At 34.8% G+C, this 26049-nt stretch overlaps 2 protein-coding genes across 8 annotated transcripts in view; both read left to right on the top strand.

Annotated features, from left to right (window-relative positions):
* LOC119766351 overlaps positions 1–6083 on the top strand; it is a 54224-nt gene extending 48141 nt beyond the window's left edge. Inside the window, exon 3 of the mRNA XM_038250841.1 lies at positions 6069–6083. Within this exon, the coding sequence (XP_038106769.1) occupies positions 6069–6083 (15 nt within the window). The remainder of the gene's footprint in view (positions 1–6068) is intronic.
* LOC6032942 overlaps positions 1–26049 on the top strand; it is a 151814-nt gene that overhangs the window by 46116 nt on the left and 79649 nt on the right. For all 7 annotated transcript variants that reach the window (XM_038257543.1, XM_038257542.1, XM_038257541.1 and 4 more), the window contains one exon: positions 6069–6865. In XM_038257543.1, the coding sequence (XP_038113471.1) occupies positions 6690–6865 (176 nt within the window). In that variant the 5' untranslated portion in view covers positions 6069–6689. The remainder of the gene's footprint in view (positions 1–6068; positions 6866–26049) is intronic.

The following is a 26049-nucleotide window of genomic DNA, read 5'->3' as shown; positions in this document are numbered from 1 at the left end:
TGGCTGTTAAACGGCGGTGCGAACCAAAATGAAATTAAAAAAATCCAAAATATCTTCTTTACGTACATCGAAAACAGTCGAACTTCGTCAGCAACGGTTTCAAAGCAAACAATTGAATTTCTTTGCACTGTACGAGTCACGACGGTGCTCCGGAAAAGTACATTGCTTGTCACTGTTTTGAGCATTTTTAATGACGGGTACTTGCGCGGACGTTCAGTCGACGGAAAAGGCGTTAAATTATTGCGTTTAAAATCACAGCAACGGAATCGCTCAAATTTGTGCAAGGTTGTTATTAACGACCACCGCCATAAACAGCCGCGTGGCGTGTACTCTGTCCAGCGGTCTGGAAATAATCCTCTTCACACAGCTTAACATGTACGAAAATGTATTTTCCAAACTGGGGATTAACGATCTGGCAACAAGGTCAGCATTTTTTTGTTGTACATTTGCTCGTTATACGTTAAAACCTCCTGAATGTACTCATTCCGTTTGCAGGGGAAAAACTGATAAAACATTGAGATGGAAAGTGGCCTATCCGAGCTCACAAAGACTAAAAATATACATTTGATGAATTGCTTCAGCGATCCAGTGCAAGCCCATCCTCCATATCCCGAACATAAAATCACTCCTGATAGATCTGAGCCGGAATTGCCAGACGCTTTGTCCGTAAAGCAGGTCAAAGCAGCAACTCGAGATCGTTGTTCAGCAGAACTGGCACGTGGAACGTCAGTGAGCTAAAGCCAATTATCGATGGAGGCCCGGAAAGCAATTAGTCGATAATCGGGGAGCGCCCCTCTTAAGCCGATACCGTATCAAACTCGAGTACGAAAAACTTCAACTGGACATTCTTCAAAAAGAAAAGAAAAAAAAACACCCCAATAACAGATAACAGCGACAGTTCCGTAACGTGAGGTGTGTGTTTGAAGTGCTTATGACTAATGGCAAATATCGCATACGTTCGGCCGGATACTCTGTTTTTTTTTTCGGTGGAGGCTCACCGAGCGAGTGTACTTGACATGTTATCTTATCAGCTTAGCATCCACGGGCATCAAGTACTTAAGAACGCATTTGTGCGCGCCTCTTAGTAAAGTGGCTTTTTTGATTTCGATGACGTTAGTGAGAAATGCGACGTAGATATTTGGTTTCCAATAAATTGCACTGAAGAAATTCGTGAAATTGATTAGGCTAAAATCTTTGAATCGTTAAATAATTAAATTGTTAAATGTTAAATAATTTCCATCTGTTTTTTGAGGAGGAATTTTCTGATTGATTTGGTATCTTCGACAAAGTTGTATGTTATAATAAGGACTATTCTAAAAAAATAGACAGACGGAAAATATAAATTTTGATTTTACTTTTTATCACTAGAATGCCCAAAATAAGTTATTTTTTTAAAATTTTAGAGTTTTTTTTACATGCCATAGTGCAAGATGGTACAGAGTCAGATTTGCGATTCCTTTCCGTAGGGTCGTAGAATTTTCGCGTCCGCCGTCGGTGTGTTTTTCGTTTCTTTGGCGTGCGTGTGTGCGTGTGAAGGTGCGGCTGGCTTTGGCTGTCCCGATGACAGTTGAGCCAGTCAGATTTGCGATTCCTTTCCGTAGGGTCGTAGAATTTTCGCGTCCGCCGTCGGTGTGTTTTTCGTTTCTTTGGCGTGCGTGTGTGCGTGTGAAGGTGCGGCTGGCTTTGGCTGTCTCGATGACAGTTGAGCCAGTCAGATTTGCGATTCCTTTCCGTAGGGTCGTAGAATTTTCGCGTCCGCCGTCGGTGTGTTTTTCGTTTCTTTGGCGTGCGTGTGTGCGTGTGAAGGTGCGGCTGGCTTTGGCTGTCTCGATGACAGTTGAGCCAGTCAGATTTGCGATTCCTTTCCGTAGGGTCGTAGAATTTTCGCGTCCGCCGTCGGTGTGTTTTTCGTTTTTTTGGCGTGCGTGTGTGCGTGTGAAGGTGCGGCTGGCTTTGGCTGTCCCGATGACAGCTAGCCAGTTTGATTTGACCCTATCAACACCCTATCATACCATTTCAGCTCGATACACATCGAAACACGTCGTTCGCACCGTTAATCAGTACCTCACTAAACATCAATCATTTAAAACTCGTAAAATCATCTCAAGTTAAAAGTTACATTGTTTAATCCTTCATTCTTTAATTACAAATGATTTTTGTTCTATCTTTCCACAGCCGGCTGTCTAAGACTAGACCATTTCATTTAAAATTTAACAACCGATAAACGGGAAATGTCTCATCCGCAGCATCCGATTGTTTGCCTTGAGAATAATATATAATACCTTTCACCAAACACTATGATTTTGGGTCGCATCATCATCTTCTATGATGAATCCTGACCAAACACCCTATCCTACTAACAAGTTTTCAGGTTCCTGGCGCTCGTGGGGTGTAAGCACAGAGTAAATCAGCTGCCCTAGTAGCAACCTGCGCTAACTAACATTCCCGTCCCTTAAAATCGAGGTCTACAAACTGACATGGCGGGCGCCGTTGGTGGCCAATGACTGTTACCTATTCGCAACTGATCTAGCTTTAGCAATTATGGTGTTTTATCTTTTCAGCGCATTCATACATGCTGTTGATAAGGGAAACACCACTAGATCGTCGAAGCCTATAATCAGTAGTGCTGAAAGGATATTACGGTTCTGTTCAGCAACGGAGGGGCAACCATGGGTGATCTCTCATGCTCATGCTCTCATGCTCATGCCATAGTGCAAGATGGTACATAATCTGGTTTCGGAAATATATATATTTTTAAATAGTGTTGAAAATGATAAAAAAGTGGACAAAACAAAATTCAATCTTTTCCGAATCTGTTCATCTGCACGTCCTTTAAATGCTCTTCATTAAAAAACAAAATTTTATTTGCTTCAGAGTAAAAGAAAATGGTAGGTCTGTATCGACGTATTGCAAACAAACTAGAAAAATGTAGCTTTCTAAAGTTATATCCACTTTGAGATAATATTTTTGTTTTTTTTTTTTGCATTTTTAAAATGCTTCTTAAAAAATGCACCTCCAACAAAAAAAAAAATTAAGAGCTGAGATATTTTTTTTCTCTGCGGTTTGAAAATTGGACAATCAGTTTCTGAATTTGAATCGTTGAAAATTAGTTTTTCTAAATCTCACCTAATTAGCCTGTTATTTTCAACTCGTTAACTATTGGTTAGATTTTCAATGTTTAAATATTAAAGTTTTCTAGAATTTTGTTATTTTTTAAATAAAAATAATTTCAAAAAATTAAAAACGAGCACAAAAGGTCTATAAATAAATAATTTATCTCATATCAAATTAAGAGCAAATTATTTTTTTAACAAAATTATTGAAAAGTTAAAAAAAATCACAAAAGTTTCAAAAATTGAAATTGAAAGTCCAACCAAAAGTTTTCGAAGATTGACACTTTTTCGAAAAATGCTAAAAATTAAACAAAATTTAACGGTGCGTATCAAACAGAGCATTTGCACCAAGATTTTGATTATCTTCGATTTAAAAAAATTGCCAATATTAATTTGGAAAGAAGAACTTTTAAAATTTTAGAAAATTTTAGGGTTGAAAGTTTTAAAATGCCATTGGTAGGGGTAACTTTGGCTGTGTTTTTACTAACATTTCCTATATTTGTAGTAGAAAGAAGTATTAATATATTTTTTAGTGTCTCAGACTATGCCTCCACGCATTTTTTTACATTTTTTTACAATTTAAATGCTCATGGTGCCATTCTATAGCAGAAGATGTGAAAAAGCAAAAAAAAAAGTGATTGTAAAAACATGAAAAAAAAGATTGGCAAAATGTAATGATAGAAGGTGGTAGAATAGGCCTAAGGTGGGGCAAGTGTAACAAGCTAAGAAAATGCTCGTTAAAACCCATTAAAACATAAAAAATCTGTCAGATTTTTTGATTATTATCTTATGCCAGATTTTGACTAAGACTTTGATAGAACGAGTTACTAAAAAATCCAGTTTTTGTACTGTAAAAAAATGATTTGAAAATTATTAATTTTCCGCACGTTCCACTCAACTAGTGGGGCAAGACGAACACCCCGTTGGGGCTAGAGCAACAATGCATGAAACAACATATTAATTCACTAACAATTGAACTGTTATCACTTAGACACATCAGATTAGAATGTATTTGAAATATTTCTTTCATTTTTAGATGGAATAATAAAATTTTACTAAAAATTTGATCGTTTTGAGCATGAGCATGAGAGACTACCCATGGTTGCCCCTCCGTTGCTGAACAGAACCGTAATATCCTTTCAGCACGACCGATCATAGGCTTCTAAGATCTAGACTCTTATCAACAGTATGAATGAATGCGTTGAAAAGATAAAACGCCATGATTGCTGAAACTTCATCAGTTGCGAATAGGTAACCAACGGCGCTCGCCATGTCAGTTTGTAGATCTCAAAAGTTTTTTTTCGTAAAATTGCGATAACTCGTGATGTTTATAAGCAAACCCCTTATGGTTACATATCAAATTTTTTGTAATTGTTTGCTCTACTGCTTTGTAGAACATTGTTACACTCTAAAAAATAACACTGCAAAGTTAGAAGAAACACGAAATTTTAAAATGAAAATTTTGTTCTAAATGAAAAAATGACCAATGTAGATTCGAAAAGTACATTAAATTTTCCTTAAAATGACATGTTTCAATTTTTTTAAAGTCGAGTAACGGGAAATGGCATAGTTTTTAAAACTTGTTTGTGTTTTTTTTTCGATGAAAAAAGCGTTTTTCCGAAATTCTGAGTACGTTATCAAATCGGGCGTCTAATTTTACATAAAAGTCTCTCTGACACCAAATTTCTATCTCATCACCGTTTCAGGCTGAAAATTATTGAAAAACACCTCTTTTTTCGCATGTTCAAAAATGGAAGGTGTCGTACCGCCCCTCCGTCACGAGATATCAAAAAACGGACCTTGGTTTCGCGATCAGGGACAAACGTTACCCCTTAAGACAAAGTTTCACGCAAATCGAAGAGGGTTCGGGGTAACTGCTGTGTGAGTTGGCGGAGAATTACCCATATAAAAGAAATAAATTTTATAAAATTTTGTAATCTTTTCAATAAAAAATAATGTTAAAATTTTAAAATCAGGCTGCATTTCTCTTGAAATGGTTTGCAAATATAGATATTTTTTCAATTTTATTTTATTTTAATGTACAATCACACCGTTATTTACTATTTTATTTTTATTGATTTTTTCATCATTGAAAATCGAACCAATAGTTTTCAAAGATTGATAGTTTTTCGTAAAATTAAAAAAATATTGAAATTTTACATAAATTGTGACCAGTGCATTCTGTATTTTTTTTCTAAAATGTGTTTACTTATCGATTGCAAGTGTAATCTTAAATCCAAAAATATGTTTTTGATTTTTATTTGAGGTTTTTTCAATAATTCTTACAAATAAATTCAATTTTCAAAAGATTGACATTTAATGTAGAGTTCATCAAATTCCACAATATTTTGGGAAAATGACAGCAACTATCTAAGAGCAATTAGCTAAGTTAATTTTTTTTTCGATATTATGTAAATTGTTTTTGTTATTAAGAAATTTAGATAGGTGTATCGTTTGTTGACCCATAGTCACCCCCAGTGACGGTATATAAATAAATCAAAGGTGCAAAGTTTTTCAAAATTGTGGAGACATTTTTATTTCTCAATATTCCGACGACTTTGCCGAAGACACAAAATTGACAAGAAAATTCAGTTTTTTTTAAGATCGTAAATGCCTGCACGCCAATGATGCTGAAAAATATTGATGTTTTTTTCAAACCTGTACTGCATATTTCTAAAAAAAAGTGTTCAAAATATTTTAAAGCTAGATACTAGAGAGTCTTTCATCAAAAAGATCTTTGAAAAGAAACCTTGATTACTGAATCCAGAAACTTCTACCGAAGATCAGATTTCCAGATACTTCCCATCCTATTATCTGCACCCCACGAACTTGTTGTCATCGTTAGTCGCGATTTTTCGCGATTCCCAATTATCAGTAGCTCGCTAATTGGCTATCCATTCAGACTTGCAGACTGCGAATTATCATGTTTTTCCTTTCTTCTTCCTTTCATTCCAGACAAACCTCCCGTAAACGTCCGTGTATGCGCGCGTGGGTGGCCGAGGCGAAGCAGCAAAAAAGTCCCAAATTTGTCGTCGCGACCCCATTATTGATTTGCTGGTGCCGAAAATAAACCGAACCGAAGCCGGTTGAAAATAGCACAAATAGCCGCTAGTTGCAGCGACTAGAAGAAGTGTGTAAATCGATTGGCATATCGAGTGCGCCAACGAGAAGGGTGTGTTTGTTTGTGTGTGAGGAAGAGTTGGCCAAAGAGCGTACGAGCGTGAATCAGCTAATTGGGAATTTAATGAAGATTGAAGAAGATCTGTGATTCAGTGTTTTTTCTTCTACACTTGTTGTTGTCATGGCGGTTTTAGATAATTACGCGACCGAGATGGCATCGCCTGCGGAAGAGCTTTGGTGACCGTCGTCGTGGGTAGCGGATTAGAATCCGGCAGAGTGAAATCGAAAGTGCAACCGATTCGTTGAGTATCGTTGAACCGCGCAGAGAGTTGTACCCGTGAAGAGAGCGAGAGAGTCCAACGACCTGTGTGGAGAAAAAAACGCAAACAAGTCGAAGAAGTGGCTTAGTACAGGCGCTAGTCTAAGCCTAGTGAGTGAGTTGGGGGGAGGCAGTGCATGACACTGATCGGGCCGGGAGCCCCAGGAATGGCATTTATGATGAAGAAGAAAAAGTACAAGTTTACGGTGGATCTGCACCTGGAGGAGCTGGTCGAGGTGCCCTTCCTGAACGCGGTCCTGTTCGCGAAGATCCGTCTGCTGGACGGAGGTAGCTTCCAGGAGCACAGCAATAGGTAAGTTTGAGTTTTTTTATACTCAGAAATCTTTTTCTTAAATTTCAATCGAATGAATCCTTCCCACACAGCTAACATGCTGTCGTCGGACACATTTTCCAATCATCACGTTGTTTTCCCATTTCCACGTATCGCCCGTAAAGTTGAGTTATTGCTTCGCGAACTAGCTCGGCTAAGCTCGCAGCAGACGTGTGTGCAAAGTCGACAACCAGATTGCCATATCTGCTGCCGCTGTTTTGCCGATCCTCGTCAGCGGTGGTGTTATTGCGAAAAATTGTTGGCGTTTTAATGGAGCGCTCAGATTTCACAAAGTCGGCGCCGAGAAAGTGGGGGAAAAATAAAACCCGGGTACTAAACTAGAACCGGGGACTCCGACACCGATGTTGATCGCCAACGACCGTGTGAGGGCATCCGTGAGATGTACGGAAAATGTTTGGACCGGATTTGCTCTCTCTCGCATTTTGCGGATGTGTCTTCCCGGATTCGGTTTGAGACTGCTCGAGTTACACTGAAAATTGGATGTATTTGCATACTTTTTGGTAATTCAAATATATCTCACAACTACATTTTGAAGTTGATGTCAGTAAACGCTTCAGCTCACTGAACAAACTCCAATCGCCAGCATTGAATTTTAGTAAATTCCCTGTCAATAAATAAAATTGTAAAAAAAAAGTGTAGAATCATCCTAAACAACCATGCGCATCCCATTATTTCTGCTTACCCCTCATAGATCAGTCCTGTCACCGAATTTCCAATATTAAATTTATTTGTGTCGGTTGGAGCGGCATAAACTGGCATAAACTTCAAAAATCGTATTTAGTCATTATGGAATGTCGAAACAGCACACTTTTCATCGCCCAAACAACAGTATTGACTAAGTACTTTTCAGCATCCACTTGAGTGCTGAAAATATCAACTTTTCACCACTTGTATCAAAAAGTAATCCTTTCTGATATTGTTTTGGAGTTGGACATTTCCAGGGTTGCTAATGAGCGAACGCTCACGGAAGGCTTGCTCGCTCCAGCTGGAGCATGAGTTTTATCAGGTAGCTCGTTCTCGCTCACGCTCACCGGAGCGTTTGTTCATAATATCCAGATCCCTACTGCCCCTTAAGCAAAAATCCATCTAGAATTGAAACAATAAAACGTTAAATGATTAGCGATACGTCCAAAATGAGCGCTCCGTGAGCGAAATATGAGCGCGAGCGCGAGCGTGGAGCAAACGCGAGCTGAAAAAATCGGAGCAAACGTGAGCGCGGGCAAACATGAGCTAGCTCGCGTAGCGCTCCTCTTCACGAATGAGCGAAAGGTGAGCGCGTGAGAAACGCAACACTGGAAATTTCTTCGGTGATATCATGGAGATTTTCCTTTGTCCCCTTAAAAAAGTGGAGCATCAACCCTTCCAAATTCTTTCCCTTGTCCATGGTACGCGCTGGGAGTAGGACGTCTTATTTGACCGGGTTTTGAATTTACTGGAAACGGGAAACATATTTTTTAAATCGTCTTTGTTAAATTGTAAAATGTAAATTTTGCTTTCATTGTCTTTGTTTAATTTAAACATGCTTAGAATGTGGTATTTTGTAAAACACATATTTTTCAAACAACTACTTTTCATTTACCTTTCACTTATACCAACAAGGGCGATTCGGGACTACATTTTAAAAAAAGGGACAGTATTTTGTTTTTAAATTGTCCTATTGCTGTTTTCATCGAAATACTTCCAAACAACAGCTGTTGCAATTTGTTACAGTTGCCCTGATTCACCAGTTACCAGATTGCATTAGAAAAATTACAAACCATGAAATTTTTTTAGGAATTTTAAAACATTAAAATACGTTAATATAAAGCACAGTCTTTTTGAAAAATATGTAAAATTGACATATAAAATATTTAAAAAATTTGGCATTTTGCTAATCTGTACATGAAAATATAATAAGTTTTCTTTTGTATTCCACATCTAAGCTGACAGTTGTTCAATAATTAATAAATATATTAATAATTGCTGAAAACATTTCCATTTTAAAACAAGGTGGCATGAATTACTATTTTATAAGAATGCAAGCAGTATGATATTGCAGTCCAGACTCGATTATGCGAAGTTTCGATTTTCCGAAGATTTATATGAGATTTTGAACAACATTTTTTTGTTATTTTCCTTATTTTTTTACATAAAGTTTGAAGTTTGCGAATCCATTTTAGCCAAATTTGAATAGTTGAAAACCTTTTGAATATCAAAATGCATTTCATTTTGGATTTAAAAATTCGAAATTGCTTTAGCGTTGTTTAGGGGTCATATTTGAGCTCAACAATAAAAAATAAGACAACGTAAAAAAAAGGAAATTATGATTCGGTTATCCAAAGTTTCGATTATCCAAAGTAAATTTTTTCCAAGGCCTTCGGATTATCGAGTCTGGACTGTAATCCCAAATAAAAAATTTCAGATGAAAAAAGCTTCAGATAAATAAATGTAAAACTTTAAACATCATCCTTTTTTTTGAAAATTATCGAACATATAAAATATTATCAACGGCCTAATTTTCAAAAAATTAAATCCTATTCTGATTTGAAACTTTCAAACATTGTCCAGTTGGATGACCATTTATCTGAATGATATCTACATGTAAGTTTCGCCACGAGCGACCTCTTTTGGGTGCAGCCGAGCATACAACTTTTGCATCCCAATCAAGGAGGGTGCCAATGTTATTACGTTTATTGGTAAACAGCTTTCCTCGCGATGCGAGGAGCAATAGCCATGGTGTCGATTTCTGGAAAAGTCAGGGAAAACCTGGAATTGTCAGGGAATTTTATTTGACCTGGAAAAGTCAGGGAAAGTCAGGGAATTTTAAGCTGGGTCAGAGAATTTCGATGATCTTAAAAATATTACTACAAAATTTCATTTCTTTTTGAAAATTCGCCCTTGATGATGTATTTGAATGTCTTCCAGGCCAAACTTTGCAACATTGATAATATTTATTTTTTATATTGGTCAGTCCGGAAGGAACGCAGAACTCCATATAAAAAATGCTCAAAAAAGGGTCACGATGAAAAGCGCCTAGCTTGTTTGCAATATGTTTAGGTTTAAAAATCAAATAATTTGGATTTGATTTGGATTTCCGTTCAACTGAAAATTACAAATTACTAGCCCACACAGGGTGGGACAATATGAGGCAGTTGCCCCACCATCCTCAGAGATTTGTTCTAAAATTGGTCGTTTGCTTAGCATATAGGGACCATAGAGAAAATCATACATTTTGTCAGAAAAATTGAATGATTTAAAAAATCAAAAGTTAAAATTTCGATCATTTGAAAATTAAAAAAAATCTAAAATTCTTAAGCATAAAGATTATATTTTTTTTTAATTTTGAATTTCTGATATTTTGGAATTGTTGATATCTTAATTTTTTAAATTCTTATTCTAAAATTCTAAAAAAATGCAAGGTTAGAAAATTTTCCAAAATTTTGCTTAAGTATTCGTTATCTAAATTTTTATTTTTCTCAAAATGTTAGCAAAATAGTGATGGTGAAATGGAATTCAAAATTAAAGAATTGAATTCAAGAATTAAAGAAATAAAACCAAAAATTTATGGAATGAACAGGTTGTTACGGACTACACTCAACTCATTTTTAAACATACTGACTCTGAATAGTTAATTTCTTTAAATTTTTAAGTAATGTTTTTTATCCTTATTTATTGTTCTTTTATACTGGATACATTCAATTTTATTATTGTGAATCTTAATCATATTTCAAACTTTTCCTGAAGATACAGACATTTGGATGTAACAAAAATTATTATTGGACATGTTCCAGTGGGTGTACTGTGCTTTTATCCCAAATATAAGCATGATTGGACGTAACAGAAGCTTCTCCGCCTTTGAATTTTAGATGGGATTCAACCAATAAAAATGTGTTTTTTTTTATTTGAACATTCTTGAAGAAAAATAAAAAAAATCAAAACATTCAAAAATTACCACTCCAACATTCAAAATTGGATGAATCAGAAATTAGGAAATAAACTTAGGAAAAATAGTATTAAAAACCCAAAAAAAATCATATTAAAAAAGAAATTAAGAGATCCAAATTTTTTAAATCAAAAATTAAAAAAAATCCGAAAACAAAAATCAAAGATATCAATTTTCAAAAATAAAAAATTAAATAAAAACAATCAAGAGAACAAAAAGAATATTATTTTCAAATTCTTAAATTCTTAAATTTTAAAATTCTTAAATTCTTAAATTCTTAAATTCTTAAATTCTTAAATTCTTAAATTCTTAAATTCTTAAATTCTTAAATTCTTAAATTCTTAAATTCTTAAATTCTTAAATTCTTAAATTCTTAAATTCTTAAATTCTTAAATTCTTAAATTCTTAAATTCTTAAATTCTTAAATTCTTAAATTCTTAAATTCTTAAATTCTTAAATTCTTAAATTCTTAAATTCTTAAATTCTTAAATTCTTAAATTCTTAAATTCTTAAATTCTTAAATTCTTAAATTCTTAAATTCTTAAATTCTTAAATTCTTAAATTCTTAAATTCTTAAATTCTTAAATTCTTAAATTCTTAAATTCTTAAATTCTTAAATTCTTAAATTCTTAAATTCTTAAATTCTTAAATTCTTAAATTCTTAAATTCTTAAATTCTTAAATTCTTAAATTCTTAAATTCTTAAATTCTTAAATTCTTAAATTCTTAAATTCTTAAATTCTTAAATTCTTAAATTCTTAAATTCTTAAATTCTTAAATTCTTAAATTCTTAAATTCTTAAATTCTTAATTTCTAAATTCTTAAATTCTTAAATTCTTAAATTCTTAAATTCTTAAATTCTTAAATTCTTAAATTCTTAAATTCTTAAATTCTTAAATTCTTAAATTCTTAAATTCTTAAATTCTTAAATTCTTAAATTCTTAAATTCTTAAATTCTTAAATTCTTAAATTCTTAAATTCTTAAATTCTTAAATTCTTAAATTCTTAAATTCTTAAATTCTTAAATTCTTAAATTCTTAAATTCTTAAATTCTTAAATTCTTAAATTCTTAAATTCTTAAATTCTTAAATTCTTAAATTCTTAAATTCTTAAATTCTTAAATTCTTAAATTCTTAAATTCTTAAATTCTTAAATTCTTAAATTCTTAAATTCTTAAATTCTTAAATTCTTAAATTCTTAAATTCTTAAATTCTTAAATTCTTAAATTCTTAAATTCTTAAATTCTTAAATTCTTAAATTCTTAAATTCTTAAATTCTTAAATTCTTAAATTTTAAATTCTTAAATTCTTAAATTCTTAAATTCTTAAATTCTTAAATTCTTAAATTCTTAAATTCTTAAATTCTTAAATTCTTAAATTCTTAAATTCTTAAATTCTTAAATTCTTAAATTCTTAAATTCTTAAATTCTTAAATTCTTAAATTCTTAAATTCTTAAATTCTTAAATTCTTAAATTCTTAAATTCTTAAATTCTTAAATTCTTAAATTCTTAAATTCTTAAATTCTTAAATTCTTAGATTCTTAAATTCTTAAATTCTTAAATTCTTAAATTCTTAAATTCTTAAATTCTTAAATTCTTAAATTCTTAAATTCTTAAATTCTTAAATTCTTAAATTCTTAAATTCTTAAATTCTTAAATTATTAAATTCCTAGGTTCTTGATTGCTGCCGTTTTTGTTACCATCTTAGATTATAGAAGACCTGATAAAATTTGAAGTTTTTTTTTGAGTTTTTTTTCGGTTAGAGAAATTTTGAGAAGAAGATGTAGGAAAATTTGCTTCGATTTTTCTAAGTGACGCTTTGGTAAGATCATCGAGTATGAACTGTATCTTAAATTTAAAATCTCAAGATTGACAATTTATTATAATTTTTAAATTTTATTATTTTTTTATTAAGATTTCATTCAGTTTTTAGATCTGAATTTCTAAATGTTGACATTTTTGATTTTTTTGCCAAAATGTTTGTTTTTGCTTTTTCCTCTATTGTGTTTCATATGTTTATAGGACCCATTAAAAAAAACTCTAGATTTTTTGGTAAAAAGCAACATTTAAAATGGCATCATCATATAAAAAAACATAGGACAATTTTATGGTTGCTCATTTTGGATGTTCGATTAGAAAAAAAAATGATTTAAGTATTTAAGTTTTTGCAGAATCCATCATTAAAAAAATAAAATAAAAAAGTCATTGATTTTTTCAATATCTTAAATTTCTAATATTCAAAAAGGAAAATGCATGAAACCATAAAAACGCTCCAAACAATATATTAGTAAAAAATAGAAAATAAAAAATAATTGGTGGTCTGGAGAGGTCAGGGAAAAGTCAGGGAATTTTATTTTGGGATTTGGATCGACACCATGAATAGCGAATCCGTACTACGTGATTGGAAAACCTGCCATTTCCATTCGTAACTTTATTGGATGCAAAAAACCGGTCCGGTTGAATTCACTTTTCATCCAAGGTTCCGATGTCGAGCCTCCCCTTTTGTACAGTAAAAATGTGAAAAGAAGGATGCGTAGAATTTTAGAAGCAAATTTAAATAATTTTTTTTTTGTTAATTTTTAACTGTTATCATTCAGATCAAAATCACATTATTTCAGCTGCCAAATCTTTGATTGTTTATAACTATTTTGTTATACTGTGCAGTGCGTTCCCAGGTCGATCTGCAGGTCTGCTCCCGTTAAATCATTAAATCCAAATGACCATCCATAATTTCGAGCGCACGCAGTCTGTCTGCGTTGTGCGCGACCTCAATCTGCACAGCGCGCAACAGGCATCTGGAAAAGGTCGTTAATTAAACGCAAAATAAACGGTGTTTGTGAAAATCACCGCGCCATTTCGCTGGAGTTCAACTTTGTCCGCGTGCGCACACACCACACCGGGGAGAATGAGATCGAAATTGATTTAATATTTATTGGACAATCAAGTTTAATTGAGTTTGCCCTGGGACAAAATGCCCGCCGGGCGGGTAGTTACGAATTTGATGGGAATAACCTCCCGGTGCAAACATGAGTGAAATGGCGCTTTTATTGGACAAACTGGCCGTAAACTTTGTCATAATTTGCAGACAGCACTGCACGCGGGGTCACCCGTTCGAGGAGGTGCCGGGTTATGGCAGATAGATGCAATCAGAGATCAGGAATGTGTAATCGAGCACATTTGAGAATGGATTTTTGAAATATAAAGGGACGTGCTTCGCAGAATTAATAAAATTCTTTTTTTTTATTCTTTGGTTTTGACTCGTTTGTCGCAGTCTGGGACAGTTAAAAATTTACAGCATACTTATTTTTACTAAAAATCTAAGAAAATTTTATTCAAAAGTACACTGTCACAACAAGTTTCTTGAAACTGCTAACAACAAGCCTCAAAATTACTAGAAAAGAAATCTTGATTTTTTTTTATAAAAACAGAGTTAAAGTTAACAAATACATGTCCTCCCTTGCATTGATTTATTTTTCTAAGAATGCGTTTAACAACATTTTAGGCTAAAATCAGATATATCATAAAAGTATATTAAACTAATGATAAACCAATCCTATGTTTTTATTCCAACAAGACCACCTTTCCGTTTTTGGTACCAACTCAAAGTTTAGCATTTTTAGCTAAAAATTCAAACATCTTCTAGTTTTGAACTACATTTCTGAAATCGTCAGTTTTAGAAGGTCGATCCATGAGAATAGTCATTTAAAATGTTCAATTTTACCACTGCAAAAATGTTTAAATTCACTTCTTTTTTGGTGTAATGCCACTTTTTCAATCCAAATTGAGGAAATATCACATAACAAAAGTTATACCCTTTAAATTTTACACCTTCCAAAAATACACATTTTTTTACTGTGAAGGTCCAGACTTTCGAATATTTTCAAGCACTTTTTTATTGAAAGTCTTGCCCAGAGAAAAATTGGTTGAAAAGTTTGCTAAAAAGATGTAATTTAACATTTTTAGGTGTAAAAAAGATTTTTTTTCGGAAATAAAAAATGTGTTGTTTCATTTTCAGGTATCACAGTAAAAAATATCATGATACCTAATGTTTCATCTGGGAATGACTACATCTTTTATGTCAGAAAAAAATGTGATTTTGACAATGAAAATGTGTTAATTCACCTCTTTTTCGGTGTAATGCCTTTTTTCAGTCTAATTCGATGTAATATTACATTATAAAGAGGAAAAAATAAACAATCCAATTTTATACCTTTCCGTTTTATACTATAAATTGTAACTGTGATTTTTTTTTAAACTCTGCTCAGTAATTTAAAAATTACACCTTCTGAATTTATACTATTGTTTACGGAAACACAAAATTTAGTAGAAAGATAACCCTCATTAGTAAACAAAATAAGCAATCCAAGATTTTGTTATCCATCACTAAAGCGCAAAAAATTGAGATATTCGCTGATGTATTTTCTAGGTACAGTCTGTTTTAGATGTTATTTCGAATTAAAAAAATGAGAATAAACTTTGGCAGTCGATTATATTCAATCTATAAAATTTCAGCATTTCAATAGACAATGATTAATTTTGCTTCTGATGACTGTTAAGTTACATAAGCAAAATTCATATTCATATTGAGCAAGTTTCAGAAGGATTGCTGATGTATTCTTCCAAAATGCACAGTATTTTTTTTTTTGTAAATTTGGAAGGTTGAAACATGAATTGTGACATTACACCAAAAAAGTTGTAAAATTTCACATTCTAGAGGTTAAGTTACCCCTTCGCAGATGTAATATTGCCATGATACCTGTGTATTTAATATAATTAGATATATGTTATGGATTTTATTGATTTTCAATAAAAACTTTTCCTTTTGTTTTAATTCGTAGATTTAGGATTTTCTTTCTAAAACTTTTGAATTTTAACAAATTGTTTCTAATCATAGTTTGGGGCATCTAAAATACTGCACGCTGAATTTGACATAAATAGAAGGAGGTTTAAGTTTTAAGCACGGTCAAACAGAGGAGAAAAACCATGATAATATTACATCTAAGAAGGAGTACATGTGGTATGTCAGAAAAAAAATTACCTCGAAAAATTTGTAAGTTTACCACATTTTCGTTGTAATGTTCTTTTTCTGTATCAATCGAGTTTAATTTAATTCATAAGGACGATGCAAATATAAAAAATTGAACGACAAGCCATAGCCTCAACGTTTGAATTAAAATAGTAGTTTATGCAACAAGTTGCAAAAAGAAGATTTTTTCAGCACATGTCGTACATTTATCCAACGAGGTTCACCGAGTTGGATAAATGGGACAAGTGCTGAAAAAATCAAGGTTTGCAACGAGTTCCATACAACATTTTTTGCATTTCTGAAAAACACCCATTGAGTGAAATTATTAGTCGAATGTTCATGTATTTTGTCAATAAATCGTTTAAATAAAAAAAATGTTGAAAAGTATTACTTTTCAAAACTAGTGCTGAAAAGTTCAACTTTTCAGCATCCATTTCAGTGGTGAAAAGTAGAACTTTTCAGCATTTGTTTTGAAGGGAGGGGGCCTTATTTTTCTTAAAACTTTAATGAAAATACTGGTGCAACCAGCTTAAATCACCAAAACATTTTAAAATATTTGCCCCAATTTGTCTGAATAAAAAACATCAAGTTCAAGATTTTTAATTTAACAGTTTTTTCCAATGCTTCTTAAAAATATTAAATTGGATTTAAAATTAATTTTGGTTTGATTAAGCCTGTCTAGAAGCGTGGTTGTATCTTAAAGGGTAATGAAGGCAATTTTAAATCGATTTTGAGTTATTTAGATTTATGCTCAACAGTTTGTTGCATGTTGCATCCATCAAAAGTAAGGTAAATAATGATCTGTGCTTTGCTAACGTATCCAAGTATCAAATCTTCGATGTTTTTATTCGCATCTATGTTGAATTCATGTAGAACAGTTCTAATAAAGGAATATTCCAATTGAAACTCTTTCTTTCGTGCAGTTACTTGCTGCAGCTCTCAAGTGGATCGTTAGGCCGTTTAGACTCAAATTAGAGACTAATTACTCCTTCCAGTGCAAAGTTCGGTAAAACGATACTAAATCATCGCAATCAAAATAATAACCGGACCAGGATAATCGCAAGCTGCAGTTACATTGTTTTTTTTCTCCATTTCCCAAAGCATCTGGAAATGAACGAGTTTGAAACTAAAACAATTTTCCATTTTCCCAAACGCCTCTTTTGTTGCAGCTTTTGTTTTTCGCAATGCACACATTTCCACCTCCTCCTTCTCAGTCGAAGTCGTGCATCAATTTTTATCAAAGTGCGGTGCAATTGCACCGTGCAATTACACAACACGGCCAACAGCACTTTCCTTCGCCGTTTATTGCAACAAGTAATAATTGCGCTTGATTGTTTTTGCCACTATTAGTTGGGATGTGCTTTTCCTCAGTTTGGCCTGGCGAAAACCTGGTATCGGAAAAATGTTCTGCGGTCGTGCACGTTTGCGGTACGCTTTTCCGCTTGGTTAGACCCAACATTTCGCACGCGCGGTTGTTAGTTTTTGAAAACAGTCGTGGTTGTTTGGTCTGGACCAAATTAGTGCTAATGAAGTTGGAGTTGGAGCTCTATTGAATCGAAAAATCAATTACTCTATCGTGAATCCTAGACTTGTTGATTGGAAGAAAATGTGACGAATTATGATCAAATGTGAAATTTTTTATTATTTTCTGATTAAAGACAACTCAGACTGCTTCACACCACATTGCCAAATACGAAAAATTAATGTTCATTCAGCACGTGGCCAGGTGTTTCCAGCTGTTTTGAGTGCTACGGTGTGGTGCAAACTTGATGGGCCAATCTCCATCAACGATGATGGCCACACGTTGACCGCTGTAGGGACCTGCTGAGAAGGAGGAGGCTTTAACAAGATCGTAATAGAGGAATAATTACCTTCATTTGGAATGTATGATGAGCTGATTGCTCGCATTTGGTCGCCGCCGCCGGTTGCCGGGCTATTCCGTTGAGGGGGTAGTATAGAGATGCGAGATGCTGTGTGGGATAATTGTAGCTCAATTCCTTAATAATGCAACAGCGCCGTGCCCGAGGCGGACAGGTGGAAATTAATGCATCGAGCTGTGACGCACTGGCACCTGCGGGATGTGCTACCGATTGGGTTTTGAAATATTTATTTTGTAGAATAACTAACAAATAATACACGTAGAAAAAAGAGTTCCCATAATCGTGAACAAGCGTTCATGAAAATGAGAACCTCGAACAAAGTGTTCAAATCCCATGGTACGATTTTGAAAAACGTACAATGAAATTTGAACACTTTGTTCGTGGTTCCCATTTTCATGAACGCTTGTTCGTGATTTTGGAAACACTTTTTCCTCCGTGTACGCTGGATTTCAAGTCTAGATTTTTTCTGTCCCGCCCGTGTGGATCAAACGGACCGCGCACTGGACTCACAATCCAGAGGTTGCTGGTTCGAATCCTGCGGCGGGTACAAATTCAAATATGTGTATCCGGCGCCGTCGCCCAGGGCGGTAAAGTAAAAACTAAATCTTTCCCTGTTCCTGAGGGAAACACCCTTGAAGAGTATCGGGGCCGACATTTACAAAGTGGCAGTTTTATTCTCAACTTAATGTTAATTAACTAGTTGTGATGATACACTACCTTCCCTTTACTAAGCAATCGATTCCAGAAGGGAAAAGATCGCCAGTTGTGTTAGTCCGAGCCGGAATTTGAACCCCGATCTACCGCTTACGAGGCGGAAGCGTTACCACTGGGCTACGTGGCTCGGTAGGGCGGCGAAATCCTTGTGGTTAAAAGGAAGACACTAGTGGTTGGTACTAGCAAAAGTGGCGGACAGCTATAAGAGCAACTTCTTTTTTTTTATCAAGTTGAATTTTGCACTGACACAACAACATAAATGCATTGCTTGGAGACGGTGATTTTAGCGGATGGCAGACTGGACGTCGTCATGTTAACACCTAAATTCCTAAACATTACCAGAGCAGATCCTTGTTTACTCAATAAAACCCATGTACTGCTTGCTGCTCCCATCTCCACGACGAACCGAGGGTAAGGAAAAGGATGTGGAAGATGGAGAGTGTTGATGTTCCACTATTTGAAGGGGATAAGGAAATTCTCCACGGGATCCCCAAATAAGTTTCACTTGAAGTTGGATGGTTTTAGGGAAATGTTTAGGTGAAATATTCCGTCCTATATTTTAAGTAAAAATAAGTATGCATTAATTTTTCTTGTGTCCCTGAATTTCCCGGGGTTACAAATTTCCCGGGAAATTCCGGGAGTTGTGTGTGTGTGTGTTCAACCAATCCAATATCCGTAGGCCGGCTACGAAATTATGGGAAAGTATAATTTGTATCAGTCTTGATTTATGCTGATACAGCTCATCGCAGTCCCGGACATTAGGTGGTGTTAGCCCTCGCGCTGCTTCCAATGACCCGTTTCAGAATGACAGAGCTCCTTGCGGTCCAATTCCGAGGTCATTGGGCATTGTCTGGCCCCGCCCAAACATAGACCAAGAACCAGAAGAGTCCTCGACCTATCTTTAGACTTCCAATCTCATAAGGCAAACATGAGATCAGCGCGTATTTAATGGTTAATAATTAGGCAAAATGTCACAGTTTCAGTTTGGATAGATCTCACCAAGTTTCTGGAACTTCCGGTGGCCCTCTTTATCGGTTGCTTCAAAGCATCCGAACGTTTTTCAGTCGCAGGGGTCCGGACGTCCAGCTGAGGGTCCACAATCACGGACAGCTTGAAGTTCCTCATGCCGATCCGACACATATCCTGGCGAGCGTCTTGTGAAGATTTTCCTTGGCAGCTACGAACACGATCCTGCGGTTTCATCTTCAACAGGAAATCGGGAATTACGAAAACCCCCGAAAAGAGCTCACCGGAACTAATGTTTGTTCACTCTTTAACACGATACAAGCTCACAAAAGTTCACATAACTGTTTGTTTAATATAATAATTTTTGACCGAAACATTTTCACAAAACAAAACTTCGCGTAAAAAAATCATTCCGCAACACTGTGAGTTCCGTGAGAGCCCCGCTGACGTTTGAAAGAGTGGCGGGCTGCGCAAACCAAAGCAAAACAACAACAAATATGAAGAAGAAATTGACAAATTAAAATTATAAAATAATTGCAAAAATGCTGTTATTTGCACTGAACTTCACTGAATTCCCAATCTTGGTGCCATTTTTGACCACTACACGCCAGCGAATGCTTTGAAAGCTGTGAAAAACACACCGAAAAACGTTTAAAATCGCAGACCGATCGAACACGCTTCTTTCTCGTTTCATAGACAAGCCAAGTTTTTTCTTCCCGGGAAATTCCGGGAGTTCCCGGGAAATTTTAAATTTATTGAAAATTGTTATGGTCTTGGTTTCAATTAATATTTAGCAACAAAATTGTATAGGACATCAACATTATTGGTTTAAATAAGTGTGAAGATCAATAATTAACAGCTTGACTGCATGTAAAAAATCATTCAACTACAAGAAAATGTATTTTGGTATTTTTTTTATGAGAAATTTTAAACATGCCTCTGTGACCAGTTTATTGAAATGAGAAAAAAAAAAACATGCAGAAATTATGTTTTTCATGACAAATACTAGTTTCAGCTCTTGAACAAATGGTAAAGCTTTTTAGTGTTGGTTTTACTCCAAACAACCCAATGTTTTCAAATATTTGAGCAAACTTTGAATATATTCTTGCATTTTTTGCGAACAAACAATAGAAAGTAATTTATCAATAATTTTTTGTGTTATCATGTTGCATAATTTAAATTACACGATAAACTAACATCAATCCACAAAAAGTCTTCTATTTTTCACATTTAATTCTTTAACACCTGTAGTTGCGCCAGTGCTTCATAATTCTTTTACTTCAAATTATAATTTCTTTAGTACTAGGTATTTAACCAATTGAATCAATTCTTTTCGCACAAATTCGCTTTTCATCTCATTTGATCATGGTAAACAAAAACGTAAAAAAAATCTCAATTTTAATTTGGAGGAAAGGAGTTGATATTGTTTTAATGAAATTACATCAATCTGTTGAAATTTAATAATAATTTAATTTAATACTCATTAAACAAGATCTATACCCAGTTGCCTTAAAAATTAGTATTATCAGAAATAATTCTGATGTCATAATTTCTGATAATCTGATTAATTATATATAAACCAAACAATACATTTAATTTAACAAAATCATGTTAAGTTTGTTCATTTATTATTTTTTCGGAGCATTTTCAAAAAAATGTTCAAACAATTTAAGAAATGTATACTTCCGCTTGAATTTCGGGAATTCCCGGGAAATTTACAAATTTCCCGGGAAACGGGAAATATTTTTTTTCGGGAAATCCCGGGAACTCCCGGGAAACTTTTTCCCGGGAAGAGAAATTGGACGCTCTAGTCCCAGACTATGCCTCTACGCATTATTTACAACTTAAATGATAATGGTGCCATTTTAGAACAGAAAATGTGAAAACAAGCAAAAAATTGAAAAAGTGACTATAAAAACATTAAAAATAGATAGGCAAAATGTAATGATAGGAGGTGGTAGAATAGGCCAAATACCACCAAAAATAAACATAAACTAAACATGATAAATGCAAATTGAAATACTAAAAATGGAACAAGAAAAACATAAACCAAGAAAAGTAAAGTTTTACGTAGAACACATGTTGCTCAAAATGACCTGATGAAAACAAATATCATATAACGTGAGGAAAATTAGTATGAATATAAATCGATTGAACTTGGTATAAAATTCAATTGATGCATCATGAAAGGAAATTTGATTTGATTTTTTCAAATGTTTTATTAAAAATCTTGGAATTAACGATATCAAATATAAAAATACTGTTATAAATGTAAATTTGCCTAAACTTTTTGTAATACACAACAACAAAAATTTATTTTACTTATTTAATGATTGTACGTACAGGAAAAATATATATCAAAATCTGCAACAGTCGATTTGCTGCAGAAAATGTTATATTTTATAACAGTTTTTGCAGCAGGGTAATTCTCTACCAACTCACACGAAATCGGGAAAAGTTGCCCCGACCCCTCTTCGTTTTGCGTGAAACTTTGTCCTAAGGGGTAACTTTTGTCCCTGATCACGAATCCGAGGTCCGTTTTTTGATATCTCGTGACGGAGGGGCGGTACGACCCCTTCCATTTTTGAACATGCGAAAAAAGAGGTGTTTTTCAATAATTTGCAGCCTGGAACGGTGATGAGATAGAAATTTGGTGTCAAAGGGACTTTTATGTAAAATTAGACGCCCGATTTGATGGCGTACTCAGAATTCCGAAAAAAAACGTATTTTTCATCGAAAAAACACATTTTTTTTTTAAGATTCTCCCATTTTCCGTTACTCGACTGTAAAAAATTTTGGAACATGTCATTTTATTTGAAATTTAATGTTCTTTTCGAATCTACATTGACCCAGAATTTTTTCATTTAGAACAAAATTTTTCATTTTAAAATTTCGTGTTTTTTCTAACTTTGCAGGTTTATTTTTTAGAGTGTAACAATGTTCTACAAAGTTGTAGAGCAGACAATTACAAAAATTTTGATATGTAGACATAAGGGGTTTGCTTGTAAACATTACGAGTTATCGCGATTTTACGAAAAAAAGTTTTGAAAGCTTATTTTTGCCCGCGTGTAAACACGTCAGCGATCTGCAGTTCTCACCAACACATAGGGTACGTTATCCATTAGTGGACCCCTTCCCTATAATGGACCCTCTGAAGGGTTTTTGATGAAAAAATCAATAAAATCACAATTTCAAGCGTGTTGTTGTCTACAAATCTATTATTTGACATGTTCAGCATCATTTAAATCAATGTTGGCTGATATTGAATTGTCCTTTTCACCAAAACAAGTGTTTTGAGTTCGACAACTGAAATCAGCCATGGCCACTAGCATTTTCACAACAAAACTGCTTTTATATTTAATGATTGAATTAACTATCCAATCATTATTTGATTGAATATTTAACTTCAGCAAGTCGAAATAATGTAAGTTTAAGTAACTTTACTAAAATAAAGCGATGAACTGCTCATTTTCGAGCAAAAATTAGGGGAGTCCAATATAGGACAACAAAAATCCAAACTTTTCCAAAAGTGGACCCCTGTTAATTAAACCTTCAAAAAAGAAGCTGTGTATTTAAGCAATAGTTTCTCTTAAACAAACAATAAATGCTTGTTGTTATCAACCTAAACGCATATTTTTTTCAATTGTGAGTATAAATAAAGCTGTTTAATGTCAAAAGTACCAAAAATTCTGAAGCCGTAAAAAATTATAATTAATCAAAACTATAGTCAATTAAACTTAACTGAAGCATCATAATTGCAGTTTGAAATTATATTTTATAATAATAAATCAAGAACAAAACATTTTTTAAATAAACATGCGTGGTTTTATCAGCAACTGTAAACAAATCTATTGTTTAGTTTCGGTCAACCATTTATGTAATTAATATGAAAAAATGTGCATCAATATTACTTTTTAAAATTATTTTTATGATTACAGTGGTTTTTGAAACGTTTTCTCTGATCTTTTTCGGAAATAAATGTGTTTAAATGTCTGTTAGGTTTTTGTTGTTGTTTAAAGCCAAATTTGTTAACAAAACATATTTGTTTACCATGAAAAGTGAGCAAAATCCATCTTTTATTCATTATATCTATCATTAGACCTACACCATGCATCAAAACATCAAATATCGGTTAAATTTTGTATAAAAATAACAGTTTCCATATAGTGGACCCGGGTCCACAATCGGATGGTAGCGTGTCGGATCAACAACTAAGAATTTGATGGTTCAATCTTCGTTCTGTAAATGTCGATAATTGTCGGTAACGGGCAAAACTGTCGTACCCATATATCGCAAAAAAATGCATGAGGACAGATTTCATGCAGATTCTGATATGCTTTAATGCTGTCATGCATCACAATCATGCGACCGCCGTTTGGGTGTACTTTTCGAAAATCTGTTGTTCAGGATGTGCTGTGTAATAGAAGACATATGAGAGAGAGGGAAGAAGAAAATAAGATGAACCAAAATTCTGGCTACACTTCTGTTAAGGGGCCTAAAAGCAACAGAAAAAACATGTTCTGAAAAATCGACCATCTTGAGCCATCTTGATATACATGTTTGTGACATTGATCAATTTTCCATTAAAATGGTCTTGTGGCGCATCACTAAAATTGACTGAATTTCTGATTCGGTGACACCGTTTTGTACGTAAATTCCCCTGAAGTTTGATATTTTGCGAAACAGTGTCCAATTCGTGTAATATTTTTAACCGTGTATTAGTACTGTGGTAAAACAGGTCCTTTATTTGGGAGTATCTAACAAGAAATTTGCTTTAAAAACTTGAGTTCAGCGAACGAAATAGAAACAATCTAGTCCGGCTCTGTATTTCCTCGAAGCACGTGTACCTCTATCAAGGCTGCTGCATCGAAAGTGAGTGTGTGTATCTGTTTACACTTCCCATTCAGCTGTCCACACGACCGGTATAAACAAACACCGCGCTATCAGGCAGGTATGATCCGTCCCGAAAAGCTATAGCTTGCGGGCCCCCGTGACAGGAGGACTCTCATCTACAGAGTAGGAAATCCACCGATAACGGCACAAACACGTGCCACTTTTGTCACGTACTTACGCGTGTACAACGGCTGTCTGGCGCTTTAGCCGCAGCAGCGGCGGCGGTAGTAAAGCGGTAATTTGCAAGTAGAAAGATTCCGCGGGCAGTTCCGTTTACCATATTGTGTCACATACAGTTGCTGTGTACAACACAAAGTACTGGGTGGCAATTAGTCGCCGACAGCTATAGCTGAGTAGTCGGTACGAGGTGATCCGGATTTCGCACAGCAGTTCCAAGAAGCTAACGGAAATAAACATAATTGCATAAGCCGCGTTCTAATGAATGCGACGACCTTCCCGCACGAGAGTTCAACAATCTCCAGCTGGACGGATGACTGGAATTGGAAATGCAGGGAACTGTCATTACCCGCTGCGCGGTGCGGTGCGAGATTAGCGTGTTTTGTCTCTTGCTTCTTGTTTCTATTCCTGGGTGGTTGACGCCAGAGGTAAACACCGGTTAGAGAGGGAGGTTAACGATCGCTCGGTGAACTGCGCTAATCAATACCTTGGGGGCTAACTAGTAGCGTCTCGAAAGAAGCTTGTCGCGCGTGACGCCGTAGTAAATCAATTAGCTTGGAAGAGGCGGACAAGCCAGCGGATAGTCAGAACGTCAGAATTTCAGACCAAACTTACCCGTTGTGTTCACAGGAAGTCAACAAATACATCCGACACAATCTCCGCCTGCCAACATGCCAAGCCCAACCCGACCAGGCAGTGTGTGTTGAACTTTGTCGGAACGAGCATAACATACGCATAAAATCGAAAGTGTAGCACTCAACTCTGTTCAACAACCTGCTTTTGCTCAGCTGGTGGAAAGCGGTGGCAACAAAATTCCTCGCAAAAAAAAAGAAGACGCAACTTCACAGGGTTGTGTGCGGTTCACGGAACAACCCATTTTTGCATACCACAACACTCGCGCGAGCGCCGCAAATATTTCCCTTACAATGTTTTTCAAACAACGCCGCGGTGGATTTCCCCGTTTGGGACCACCCTACACGGAGAAAAAAGTGTTCCCAAAATCGTGAACAAGCGTTCATGAAAATGGGAACCTCGAACAAAGTGTTCAAATCCCATGGTACGATTTTGAAAAACGTACCATGAAATTTGAACACTTTGTTCGTGGTTCCCATTTTCATGAACGCTTATTTACGATTTTAGGAACTCTTTTTTATCCGTGTATAGGACGCCAAAGTCACAAAGTCGGAAGAGCGGTGTTTGGAAATGGAAAACGATGTTTTCTGGTGCGCGCGGAATGCCGCCCAAAACACACACTTCAGCAGGTCTACGTCCGAAGCTCTTCAATAATTCTAAAAATATCGACACTAAACTCTTCGGGGGGATCATTCACAGGAGGCAGCTCTGCTGGGTGAACTCTTCCCTCAAATGAAATGTTTGTGTGTGAACGCATTCCAATGGTGCAATCAGTGTCAAATTAGTAGCATATTTCTGGTGTTGTTGAACGCGAATACTCCAAGTTCTGGGGAGATTGATGAGCTGATTCGTGGTAGTCGACGGTGGTTGGGATTTTCGTGTGTGGGAAAACCAACCAAGAGTGAAGCAAAAAAAAACCTGAGACGGAATTCTTCG

This window comes from Culex quinquefasciatus, chromosome 2, assembly GCF_015732765.1.
Source record: "Culex quinquefasciatus strain JHB chromosome 2, VPISU_Cqui_1.0_pri_paternal, whole genome shotgun sequence".
Lineage (NCBI taxonomy): Eukaryota > Metazoa > Arthropoda > Insecta > Diptera > Culicidae > Culex > Culex quinquefasciatus.
This window is presented reverse-complemented; position numbering and strand designations above follow the sequence as displayed.